The sequence below is a fragment of the Microcaecilia unicolor genome, chromosome 12 (genome assembly GCF_901765095.1).
Source record: "Microcaecilia unicolor chromosome 12, aMicUni1.1, whole genome shotgun sequence".
In the NCBI taxonomy this organism is placed as follows: domain Eukaryota; kingdom Metazoa; phylum Chordata; class Amphibia; order Gymnophiona; family Siphonopidae; genus Microcaecilia; species Microcaecilia unicolor.
Window position 1 is genome coordinate 50,719,335 of NC_044042.1, and position 12,491 is coordinate 50,731,825.

Consider the following 12,491-nt stretch of genomic DNA (forward strand, 5'->3'; position numbering starts at 1 on the left):
GCAGCAACCAGACACCCTAGGGGGCATTGCAGTGGACTTCATAAAATGCTCCCATGAACATAACTCCCTTACCTTGTTTGCTGAGCCCCCAAAACCCTCCCCAAACCCACTACCCATAACTATACACCACTACCATAGCCCTTATGGGTGAAGGGGGGCACCTATATTATGGGTACAGTGGGTTTGTGGTGGGTTTTGGAGAGCTCGCTGTTTCCTCCACAAATGTAACAGGTAGGGGGGGTATAGGCCTGGGTCCGCCTGTCTGAAGTGCACTGTAGTGACCACTAAAACTGCTCCTGGGACCTGCAAGCGCTGTCATGGACCTGAGTATGACATCTGAGGCTGGCATGACATATTTTTAAAGATGTTTTTTTGAGGGTGGGAGGGAGTTAGTGACCACTGGGGGAGTAACGGGAGGTCATCCCCGATTCTCTCTGGTGGTCATCTGGTCATTTCGGGCACCCTTTTGTGCCTTATTCGTAATAAAAACATGTCCGGGTGAAAATGTCCAAGTGTTCGTCAGGGACATCCTTGTTTTTTTCGATTATGGGTCAAAGATGTCCAACTGTTAGTCATGCCTAAGTCCCGCCTTTGCTATGCTGCTGACACGCCCCCTTCAAATTTGGACATCCTTGCGACGGACTGCAGTTGGAGACGTCCAAAATCGGGTTTCGATATACCGATTTGGGTGTCTCTGGAAGAAGGACATCCTTCTCTTTCGAAAATGAGCCCAACAGTAACCTATGGAACTTTGTAAGTCTAAGTGCTTTGAAAATGAGCCCCATAGTGTATCTGGACTTTCAGAGTGTGTGACAAAAGTGCCTTAGGAGAGACTCCTGAGGAAATTAAAAAGTCATATGATAGGAGGCAATTTCCTATTGTAGATTGGGGACTGGTTAAAAGATAGAAATAGAAAGTAAGCCTAATTGGTCAATATTATCAGCTGAAGCTACAGTGTGGTAAATTTAAAACGAATCGGAGAAACGTTTTCTTCACCCAACGTGTAATTAGACTCTGGAATTCGTTGCCGGAGAACGTGGTACGGGCGGTTAGCTTGACGGAGTTTAAAAAGGGGTTAGATAGATTCCTAAAGGACAAGTCCATAGACCGCTATTAAATGGACTTGGAAAAATTCCGCATTTTTAGGTATAACTTGTCTGGAATGTTTTTACGTTTGGGGAGCGTGCCAGGTGCCCTTGACCTGGATTGGCCACTGTCGGTGACAGGATGCTGGGCTAGATGGACCTTTGGTCTTTCCCAGTATGGCACTACTTATGTACTTATGTACTTATGATAGATATGAATGGTGGAGTACCTCAGGGATCTGTACTACTACTACTACTATAAATCACTTCTATAGCGCTACTAGTGGTACGCAGCGCTTTACAATTGAACATGAAGAAAGACAGTCCCTGCTCAAAAGAGCTTACAATCTAAATCAGGACAAACAGACAGGATCAATAAGGATAAGGGAAGGACAGACAGAAGGACACAAGGATAAGATAAAAGTGACAAGTCAGGAGTCGAAAGCAGCATCAAACAGGTAGGCCTTAGCCTGGATTTGAAGGCAGCCAGGGATGGAGCTAGACGTAATGGCTCAGGATACCTGAATGATTTATAGTTCTGCTCCCCCCCACCAACTTGACATTCCAAAACTATTTCCGATCTGACGAAGAAGGGCAACCTTCGAAAGCTAATCAAGAAATGTATTAAGTTATGTCCAATAAAAAAAGGTATCATCTTATTTTCTTTTCCATGTTTTATTTTGTTTGATTTCTATTGATAACCAAAACTACTTTAAAATCATTCCTTCTGACATAGGCTGATGTGAAGAGCTGATCCGTGTCAAAGGCCAGACCATTATCAAGAAAGAAGAGGCAGACATTAATTTTCTATGCATGCGTGTCTGTCTGAACCTGGCTCAATACTTGTGCCTGGAGTTTGCTCCCTAAGACTGGGGAGGCCACAAAGATTGTGTTTGCTGCCCCAGGCAGAAACGGGATGAGGTCCTAGCCACTATGCAGCAATAACAGTTATTAGATGAATTTGGGATACATGCATGCCAGGTTCTGGAGGTATCGTCTGTGGGCCCTGGCATAAGACACTTGGTGCAAGGATTGAACATGGGGCTAGAGGGGCTGTAAACTGTTAGGCCAAAAGGAGGAAAAAAAATGAAATGAATCTGGACACAAAAGGGTGGCTAGTGGACCTTTAGAAGCGTATTATCAAAGCACTTAGACTTAAAAAGTTCCATAGTAACCTATGGAACTTTGTAAGTCTAAGCTTGTACTGGTATGTTTCTAACATATTTATAAATGACCCGGAAACAGGAATAAAGAGTGAGGTGATCAAATTGCCTGATGTCACAAGTTATTAAATCATAAGGAGATTATGAGAAACTGCAGGAGGACCTTGGGAGACTGGGAATCTGATGGCCAGTCCAGTTGCTCATGGGTGGTTGTTGTTGGTTTTTTTTTCCTTATTCTTGGGGGTGATGGATTTGGTATGTCATCCACAGAACACACCTCTGGATCTGATTGATACAGGCAAGGGACTGAAAGTTCAAGCGGAGAAGCCACATCTGGTGAGCCTCGGCAGTGGCCGCCTCAGCACTGCCATCACTCTGTTGCCCCTGGAGGAAGGTATGTGAGATTCTCCCAACTCATCTCCCCTTACCCACCATGATGTTTTAACCACCCTATTCATCTCTAGTTCAATCCCACCATCATTCTGCTGTCCTTGGAGGAAAATGCATGGGAGCTATCGCCCCCTCCTCCCCACCCTAGGCTGTCACTCACCTAAACATTGACAGTTCACTGCTATTATCCTGCTGCCTGTGGAAGAAACTGAGGCCTCCACAGCCTTCACCACCTTGACCATCCAGAAATCCAAATGTAGAGGACAAGATCTCAACTCCTTCCTCCTCATCTTTTGCTATCCTAAACAACTCTCACCTCTATACCCAAATGACTCTGGAGATAGATATGTGACCCACACCTCCTGTCAGCCCTCTGCATCTTGTCTGTACCATGCTGGCCACAAAACAGTTACATGACATCCATTCTTTGGAACATTCACCATAAGCTCAGACTCATAGTTCAAGAGACATTATTTGAAGGACAGGTTGTACATGTCTGCTGTTTCCCTGGGCCTGGTGTAGTCTCTGAAACTTTTCCCTGTGCCCCAAGATATAATACTAGAAAACTTTGTCGAGACTTCAGACTGAGTAGCCTCTTGAACAAGATTGGAATATTTTTAGGACTGTATTGACCTGTAGAAGTGTAGCATTGGGGTGCTTTCTGCATTACTTATAACATTACACAGCGGCTCTGATTGGGCTTTGAGATTCATGTGCCTATTAATCTTAGCCAGTTAGCCTTTCATGTAGCCTGGCTTGGCCGTAGCTTGAGAGTGGTGGCAAGACCTGAACCATAACAGTCACAGCAAAGTAAGGAACAGGAAAACTTTTGAGTCGTAATGCCAGGGACAGGAGTCCACCAGACTGACTGTCACACTCTACAAAGTAGCTTGAAATCAGAACAGGAAATAGAATTAGGGTGAGGAGGAAACGATGGGAGAATGTGAACAGGGAGATAAGGCCCACCCACTTTGGACTCAGTCCCACCCAAAATTGTGACATTCTTACTGTGGCTCGTGGGGGGTCCCCAAACCTTGCCAGCTGAAGATTTTCTCATCTTGGGCAGCCAGCGCTCTTCCAAATATCAGCCAGCAGCACGTGCCTTGAGCTGACGCTGAGACCAGCCCTTCTGCACATGCTCAGTTTTTGCACATGCAAAAGCACTGAGCATACATGGCCTGCCGGCAACAGCATTAGTTTGAGGCAAGTGCTGCCGGCTGATGTTTGGAAGAGTGCTGGCTGCTCAAGGAGGAGGAGAAAATCTTCAGTTGGCAGGGTTTGGGGATCCCCACCAGCTCAAGCACTTAATATTTGGGGTTTGTGGGCAGGGAGGGGTAGAGAGAGGAGCAAATCGGAGGGGGGCCAGAGGGGCGAATTCCACGCCCACCCATCTTGGGCTCAGGCCCACCCAAAATTGGCCATCTGGCTATGCCCCTGGTTGGATGATGTGAAGATGATGAGAAGAAGACTGAGTGGGTGGATGGAAAGGATAAGGAGTGTATGGAGAGTAGGGACAGACAGTATATAGAGAGAGGGGAATGGAAAAAGAGAAAGGAGGGATGATAAAAAGTATAGAGTGAGATGGGAAAACGTGGAGGAGTGTATGCAGGGAGGGGATGAAAAGGGAGGGAAGCGGTACAGAAGGTGCAGGAGAGGACCTGTGTAGCATTATCCATAAACTGATGTCTCTCTGTTTTTGGCCTTTTTTTCTATTCTAGGAAGAACTACATTTGGTTGTACAGCTCAGGATGTACTTATTGAGGGGCCTGGCATAGTCCCTGCACACTGCTACATTGAGAACTTGCGAGGGACCATCACTCTGTACCCTTGTGGAAATCTATGTGCCATAGATGGGCTACAGATCGCAAAGCCTACACGTCTGACTCAGGGTAAGAACCTCCCAGTATTGACACAACTCTACCACTGTCTAGAAAGGGCTCATTTCTGTTGCATTTAACATCTCCAATCACTTTGAAAAGTGTTTTTTTTTTTTTGTTAAGAGCCACATCTGAGTCTGCTGAAGGGAAAGGACTGATGGGCAGAACTCAGCGCGCTGATGCACTGAGAAATCCTCAGCCGTAGCATCTGCTCTGGCAGAGAGAAAGCAAGGGTTCTGTGATGCGTGAGAAATGATTCTATCAATAAACTGAGTGTTTGAGATACCCAACGTACCCTGGCTTAAGGGTGAGGTTCATTATCGTAATGGTATGCATAATATAAATCCTGTTGGAGACATTGCCCTAGTGGCGTTCCTAGGGGGGCTGACACCCGGGGCGGATCGCCGATGAGCCCCACCCCTCGGGTGCAGCACCCCCCCCCCCGGCGAAAGGACACCCCCTGCGAAGGACCCCCCCCCCCCCCCCCCGGTGCATGTGCATGTGCCTGTCCTCCGTTGTTCCATGCTTCTTCTCTGCCCCGGAACAGGAAGTAACCTGTTCCGGGGCAGAGAAGAAGCATGGAACAACGGAGGATAGGCGCGCACGGCACCCCCCCAGCGGTGTGCACCCGGGGCGGACCGCACCCACCGTCCCCCCCTAGGAACGCCACTGCATTGCCCTCACATCAGACTCTGTGGAGGGACATAGCAGTGATACACTGAGACCCCTAAGAGGCAGCATATAGTCAGGCTGACGATTTTTGTCCTGTGGTGGAAGTTCGAGAGAGAATGGGTTAAGGCGTAGGCAAACCAGGCACTTGCCTAGGGCCCAAGTGTTTAGTAGGGACCTTCTCAAATATGCTAATTTAGTGGCTCCCAAGGCTGAGTTTTGCACTGGTGAATCAGCTGTTGGGTAAAACAAGGAAGGGGAAGGGGTTCTCAGAGTCAGCCATGTCAGCAGTGTCTCTCTCTGTTCTTCCCACCCACTATTCATTGTACTCAAATTGGCAGGAGGAGATTTTCACTGCTGCTTCCTCCTCTGCTGGTTTTCCTCCATAGTCGGAACCATGCGGGGCCACTTTATAGGAGTTTTAAAATGTATGTATGTAGCAATGGGGGCCCAATGTGCTTGTTTGGCCAGAGCCCACCAAAGGGTTAATCCTTTCCTGACTGTCTTATGATCTTAAGTTTAGTCTTCTGGGAAATCACATTTCACTTTAGGCCGTGAAAATGTTCCCTTACAGCAGGCTCTGGGATTGACTGTTTCTCTCGCTCTCTTTTAATGATAATTCCTAATATATCTGCAATTGTCAGTCCTAATGCACATAAAGTATATTTAAGGTAAAGAAAGGACATCAAACTAAGAGATAGACAGAGGCTGGATGAAAAACAAACAAGCCCTAGCCAGCAACAAAAGAGACAATAGGAAAGGAAACTGGGAGGAAACCAGCCTCTTTATTCTAAGCTGGGGCAATTGTAGGGATGGGAGGGAAAGGGGGAGCGGCTGTGAGGTCAGCTCCCCGCCCCTTCCTTTCCAAGGCAGCTGATTGGTGATTTATTCTTCACTACTGAACAGACCTGCCCCTTGAATAGTAGCCAACAGCTGTGACAGCCTGAGGAGAGAGAGAGAGAGAGACAGAGGAGGAGGAGGGTCACATACAGAAAGAGAGAGCGAGAGCGCTTTTCCCTTCTCCCGTCATCTCTTGCTAAACAAGCACCGGCCTCTGGCTCTGCTGAAAATAACACTGGAAAAAAAAAAGCAGCCCTGAAATTAGTAACAGGAGCATATGTGGCAGAGGGAGCTGGCCAGTGGGGGTGGGGGGTGCAGAGGAGAAAGAAGGAAGGCGGCAGAAGCTGAGCAAGTGAGCTGGGAAGCTGAACCTGGTTGGGAAGTGCTTTGCTTTGGAAGTGCTATTGTGGTGAGGCTGGTGGCCGCCGGAGCCCGGCAAGGAGGAGGCTGGATGTGGCCAGTGAGGGGGGGTCCCTGACTGCAGCAGCTGAGAGACAGCCTGGCACAGGGTGAGTGACATGAATAACGGGGCCAGGCAGAGAGAGTCAGCAGCATCAAGGCCAGATTCCTCTGGCATCAAAGTATAATATGCCCAGACAGAGAGAGAAGCCAATAATTGTATGTAGTGAGATAACTAAGATTGATTTGGGGGGGGGGGGGGGGGGGGGGGGGGAGAGGAAACAATTTGCTCCCCTACTGCCCTGAGCGCCCTAGTTGATTGGGTTGTATGGGGCAAAAATAGTTGGGCTATAGCCCTGGTGGCCTACCTTATTCTGCCCCCATCTCAGAGAGGGCCCCAAATTTAGCCAAAGCTGAGGTAGGTACAGCCTGCTGGCAGGCTCTGGGACTCCTCCTTAAATGTCTGCTCTGGGCTCCAAGATGTCTAATGCTGGCCTAGCATGGGAGAGTGAACCAACCATTAACAGGTAACCTGGGACCTTTTCGTCCTGCCACAGCAGAGGATCAGGTGTGGGAAGAGAGGTCAGTGTTTAGTCTGATGTCCTGCTCTCTCTTCTCTCCAACTTCAGGAGTTGTGACACCACACAGCACAGGATACATGTCCTCTTTCTCTGCCTGGTACAGAAGAATAAAAGGGATGATGCTGTGAGATAGGAGAATTGGATTATACAACATATCTTTCTATAATCTTAGATTCAAAGCAAATGGGGAAAGCTTGGGGGAGGGGAGTGAGACAGTATACACGTACAGAAGTACACAATGCTTTACACAAACTCAAAAAGATGCACGTAGGTCATACGTGTGGACAGACAGTGCATGTACACACAGGCATGTATTGTCTGTAGAGAGGCACTCCAATACATACACCAGAAAGCACATGGATGTGTATATCAGCACACGCTGTGAGTGTATTTTTGCAGGTAAACCTGTGTTTAGCACATTAGTATGTTTGTAAATGTGTGTAGAGGAATAGATGGTTGTGCTCTAATCTTCACGTTTTGGCTGTACTTCAGTTTGCACGCGTGTGTGTATGAGCGTGATCGTGTTCATGTGTGTTTCTCTGATCATGTGTATCCAGGCCTGGCTGTGCTTTAGCTTGTATGTATGCCACGTTAGAGCCAAGGCATGTTGAATGCATGAAAGGAAGATGATTCATCCAAGCTGCCATAGAAACCTAACAACGGAAAAACTCAAACTCCAGAGAACTGAGTCATTAAACAAAATACACATCTAGGGGTCTGGGGTGAGCGACTGAGGGAGGAGGGGGTGTGGGGGGGGGGGGGAGATATGGCAATGCTTTTCTCCTGTGTAGATTAGATAAACTTTTAAATGGGAAATACATCCGCTTGAAGGCTTCATTTCACTGCAGCTTTTAAAATGGGAGTCAAGCTGACAACTGGACTAGAACACTACAGTCTACAAGCTGTGTGTGTGAACAGCATTGTTTACAGGTTGTGCTCTGTGTGTGGCACACTATAGTACAGTATTCCTAAAATAACACTTAGTAAGTGGCATATTCCAGAGAGATAAGTGGATGTGGCACAATGTAGTGTGGTATCACTGTAGAAGTGCCCTTGGTGTGACCCACCTAGTTCTCCTAAGGAAGTGCTCTTTGTGTATCGCACTATGAGTGGTGGGTTGTTAATATCATCGGCTGAATTTAGCACTGTATAGCACAGAATTCATAGGGTAATGATCTGGATTTAGCACCCACTGTGTGCACGCGTTGGATTTGATACCCTCTCAACTCTCAGAATTCAGATGTCATTTAAAGAGAATCTTTGCAAATGAGCATTAAACTGGTTTTGTAAATTCCTGTGTGTCTGGTTTCTGCTCAGATGAGTGGGTACATTCGGACACCAGCCTGGGGTACTGTACCTTTAGGTATCTTGCCCATTCAAACCACTTTCTCATCTAACTACTACTAAAGGAGGAAATAGGAGAGGGACTAGGTGAAAAGTCTTGCAGTAGTTCCTCTCTCCAGACCACCTCTCCTTTAAAATTATAGGCTATGTAATGAAATTTGTCTGTGTGCATTATGCCCCAATCTAGGTCCCACTGGCTCAGTCGGACAGCAAGTCTTAAACAGTTGTGAATTCCAGCTAGACTGTGCCTCACTGTCTCCCCAAGATGCTGACATTCTGCTTTGCCCTCTTTCCCAATTACTGAAATTGAATTTCCAGTGAAGGGGAGAGGCCTATACCTATTAACATTTATGTAGAGACAAAGGGAGCCTGCAGAGGCTGCAGAAAGGCAGGAGTAAGTCAACTCCATTGGCCTGAGGCAGAACATAAATGCTTGGTTCACTCCTACAACTTTATCCATAAAACTCTTACCTCCACCCTCCAGGGTAGTATGGAGTCCCCCTCATTGCCTTAGAGATAGGTAGGAGAGGATGGGAGTTAAGGGAGTGACTACCTGCATTCCTTGCAATGTCCAAGTAGCATTTCAAACTGACAGCTGAGGAGGAGAGTGCCCCTAGGGCAGCCATCTCTAGGTTTGAATGGACTTTCCTAGTCCAGAGCTGCTGAGCATCACTGATTCAACCTGGCAGTCATATTGCTCTCTTCTGCTTGCTGCTGCCAGGTAAGAGATGTTGAGGGAGGAGTGGCCTAATGGTTAGTGCAGCGAGCTTTGATCCTGGCAACCTGGGTTCAGTTCCCACTGCTGCTCCTTGTGACCTTGGGCAAGTCACTTAACCCTCCATTGCCTCAGGTACAAAAACTTAGATTGTGAGCCCTCTAGGGACAGAGAAAGTACCTTCATATAGAACAGCGCTGTATACATCTAGTAGCACTATAGAAATGATTAGTAGTAGAGGATCACTGACTGAAATGGTGGTTTTTAGAATGGTATAAGAATAGCAGTAAAATAGGCTGAAGTTCTGAGTTTGAGCTGATCTCTCTCTGTCCTCATTCCCATAGGGTGTATGATTTGCCTAGGACAGAGCACCTTCTTCCGATTCAATCACCCAGCTGAAGCTCAGTGGATGAAGAGTATGATTCCTGCAGCAGGAAAGAATGCTTACAATCTTACAGCAGGTAACAGAGCCATATCCTCCCCCCGCCAACCCAAACCACCTCCTCACATTCCCCAACCATCATGATAGTGATACATCATATTCACTTTAAAACAGTGTTCAATATGTATAGTGTGGAACCCAATGTATTCTCGGTTTAAATCACCTTGAAATGGATTGGAACCCCAGAGCTAGTTCAGCTGTTCCGAGACCCATGGTCCTGCCGGTGACAGGGGACTGAGTGGGAGTCCTCCACCAACAGTCCTGCCAGTTGTGGGGAGGGGGGTGGGGTGTTTGATGTTTCACTTTCACATTTTCAATAGTGAGGGAAAGGCAAGCTCTGTCCCTAGCAATTGAAAACACCACATTGAAGCACCCCCCCCCCCCACAAATACTGGCAGCAATGCAGTTGAAGGACTCCTGCTCAGCTTGGTACAGTTGGCCTCTCTGGATGCTTTGATGTGGTACCTGCTATGGGGTTCACGTCCTAGGCAGCATAATGGGGTGGGTCATGGCCCCACCAATATTATGCCCAATACAACATCAGAAACTAGAGAGCTTGAGGATGGGGCTGTTTTTTGGTTTTGTTTTTTGGCGCCTTTGACCAAAGAGGTGTTCAGCTAGCCCTGGTTCATGTTGAAAGGAGAAGTGTTGTAACCAGGGCTTTTTTTGAGGGGGTACTCGGGGGTACTGAGTACCGGCACCTTTTCCATTGTCTGCCAAAATTGACCCATGGATCCCCAAGTTTTAATGAAAGAGCTCAGGCTCTACACACCAATTCTGCCTAGTCATAGATTCTGTGACTGGTTGCAGGGGGTCTTGCTATTGTGAGGTGGGTCCCTCAGTGATCACCCCACCCCTGAAGGGTGGCCTATCATTTGAGTACCAGCACCTTTTTTTGCTAGAAAAAGCACACTGGTTGTAACAGTCAACCCCTAAACATGTAGAAAGCATCCAATTTTTGTATTCTGCTAGTGGGGAGAGACAGTCCTGGGCTGATAGTCTCTCTCCTGTGGCCCTCTGCTGACCGGGGGTTATGCTGTGTTATCAGTCCTGAGGCTGTACTATTTCCCTGAGACAGCTGTCTCTGTATGAGCTTTTCCATGACTATAACTCCTTGCTGAGTCATTCCTTTCCATTACAAGCCAGACGGTTCCAACTCTCATCTATCACACTGAGACATAAAGATACTTGATGCTCATCACTAGTCTATTCCTTTCTTAAAAATGTATTAGTGTGAGATCCTTTGTTGCCAGAAGTGGAATGTGCTTGGTTTGGTTATGGTAACTTAAGTTCCTTCAATTACAGTGAAAAAGGGGTCAGACATGGATATATATCAGGGTACTGGTAAATTAGCCTCCAAATTCTATAAATGGCACCTAGAGTTAGGCATGTAACTGGGCACTCAATTATGGAATAGGGTCATTTACATGCATAACATAATTGGCACTTGGAGATAACTACCAGTAATTGGCATTAGCAACCACTAATTAGCACTAATTAGCAGTTGTGTGTGTAACTGACCTGCGCCTCTATTCTGTATACTGAGTGCCTATGTTCTATAGGGTGTAAGTGCAAAGGGGGTGTTAACATGGGAGGGGCATGGGCATGTCAGGGGCGCTCTAACTATTTCTACATGCAGTTTATAGAATAGTTGCATTTACACACCCAACTGCTGCTTGCATGCATAAGGACATAAGAATAGCCATACAAGGTCAGACCAACGGTCCATCTAACCCAGTATCCTGCTTCCAACAGTAGCCAATCCAGATCACAAGTACCTGGAAGAAACCCAAAGAGTAGCAACATTCCAGAACCCCGAAGTGAAGCAAGATTCCGGAATCTGAGTAACAACATTCCATGCTGCCAGTCCCAGGGCAAACACTGGCTTCCCCCATGTCTACTATCTCAATAGCAGACTATGGACTTTTGCTTCAAGAACTTGCCCAAACCTTTTTTAAACATTTACGCCAGCCATAGACATGGCATAAGTGGCCGCACCTAAAATTTGGCATGAAACTCTGCGGACTTATGCTAGTATTCTAGAACAGGCGTTATGCAATTCTTCCATTCTATAATACTAGCTTAGCACCTAGTTTATTGGCACCTAACTTTTAGTGCCATTTTTAGAATCCCCCCATGCACATTTTGAATAGATGGTAAATCTTGGGTTCTCTGGGTATGAGTGGAAGGAAGGACTCGGCATTACTGGTCTTTCTGTTGCACACTCCTGAGTGAGGTCTTTAGCACAGAGAGCTCCTCAGGGATGATTTTACTCAGCATGGATCTGATACGATCTGTGGTGTATTTCCATTAAAGCCTAGTGATTAGGTCATAGGACTATCCATTATGGGAAGGCTGGGGGCTGCTGGCTGCTCTTTGTCTGTGGTAGTGAGGAAGCTTAAGTGCACCTTACCATTTTATCTAGCTGACATCTCACTCTTACTGTTTTCTTCTCCTGCCCTAGACCTTTACTTTCGGCACATACCATTTTGAATTTTAATCACATCTGACAGATGCCTCTGGCTATCCCTGTGTGATAAAGCTGAATTCTGCCTGGTTCCATAGATGAGAAGAGCTGATCTTCAGTAATGGTACAGAATCTGTGCCAAAAGTCATATTAAATGAGACTTAAGGACCTAAATATGTTTACCTAAAAGAGAGGAGGGATGGAAGAGGATACAAGAGACATGCAGATCCTCAAAAGTATAAATAAAGCTAAAGAAATCTTTTTCAATGGAAAGGAGGATCCATGGTGTGACCGCACCTTGAATACTGTGTGCAATTTAGTCACCGCATCTCAAAAAAGATATCGTGAAATTAGAAAAAGTACAGAGAAGGGCGACAAAAATGATAAAGGGGATGAGATGACTTCCCTATGAGGAAAGGCTGAAACGGCTAGGGCTCTTCAGCTTGGAGAAAAGACAGCTGAGTGAAGATATGATAGAGGTCTTTAAAATAATGAGTGGAGTGGAATGGGTAGACGTGA

The 12,491-nt window shown here is 46.6% G+C and overlaps 1 protein-coding gene across 7 annotated transcripts in view; it reads left to right on the top strand.

Moving 5' to 3' along the window:
• The window catches only part of PHLDB1 (pleckstrin homology like domain family B member 1), a 142,835-nt gene that overhangs the window by 48,568 nt on the left and 81,776 nt on the right, over positions 1 to 12,491 (top strand). For all 7 annotated transcript variants that reach the window (XM_030222012.1, XM_030222013.1, XM_030222014.1 and 4 more), the window contains exons 3-5: positions 2,519 to 2,642; positions 4,357 to 4,527; positions 9,408 to 9,524. In XM_030222012.1, the coding sequence (XP_030077872.1) occupies positions 2,519 to 2,642; positions 4,357 to 4,527; positions 9,408 to 9,524 (412 nt within the window). The remainder of the gene's footprint in view (positions 1 to 2,518; positions 2,643 to 4,356; positions 4,528 to 9,407; positions 9,525 to 12,491) is intronic.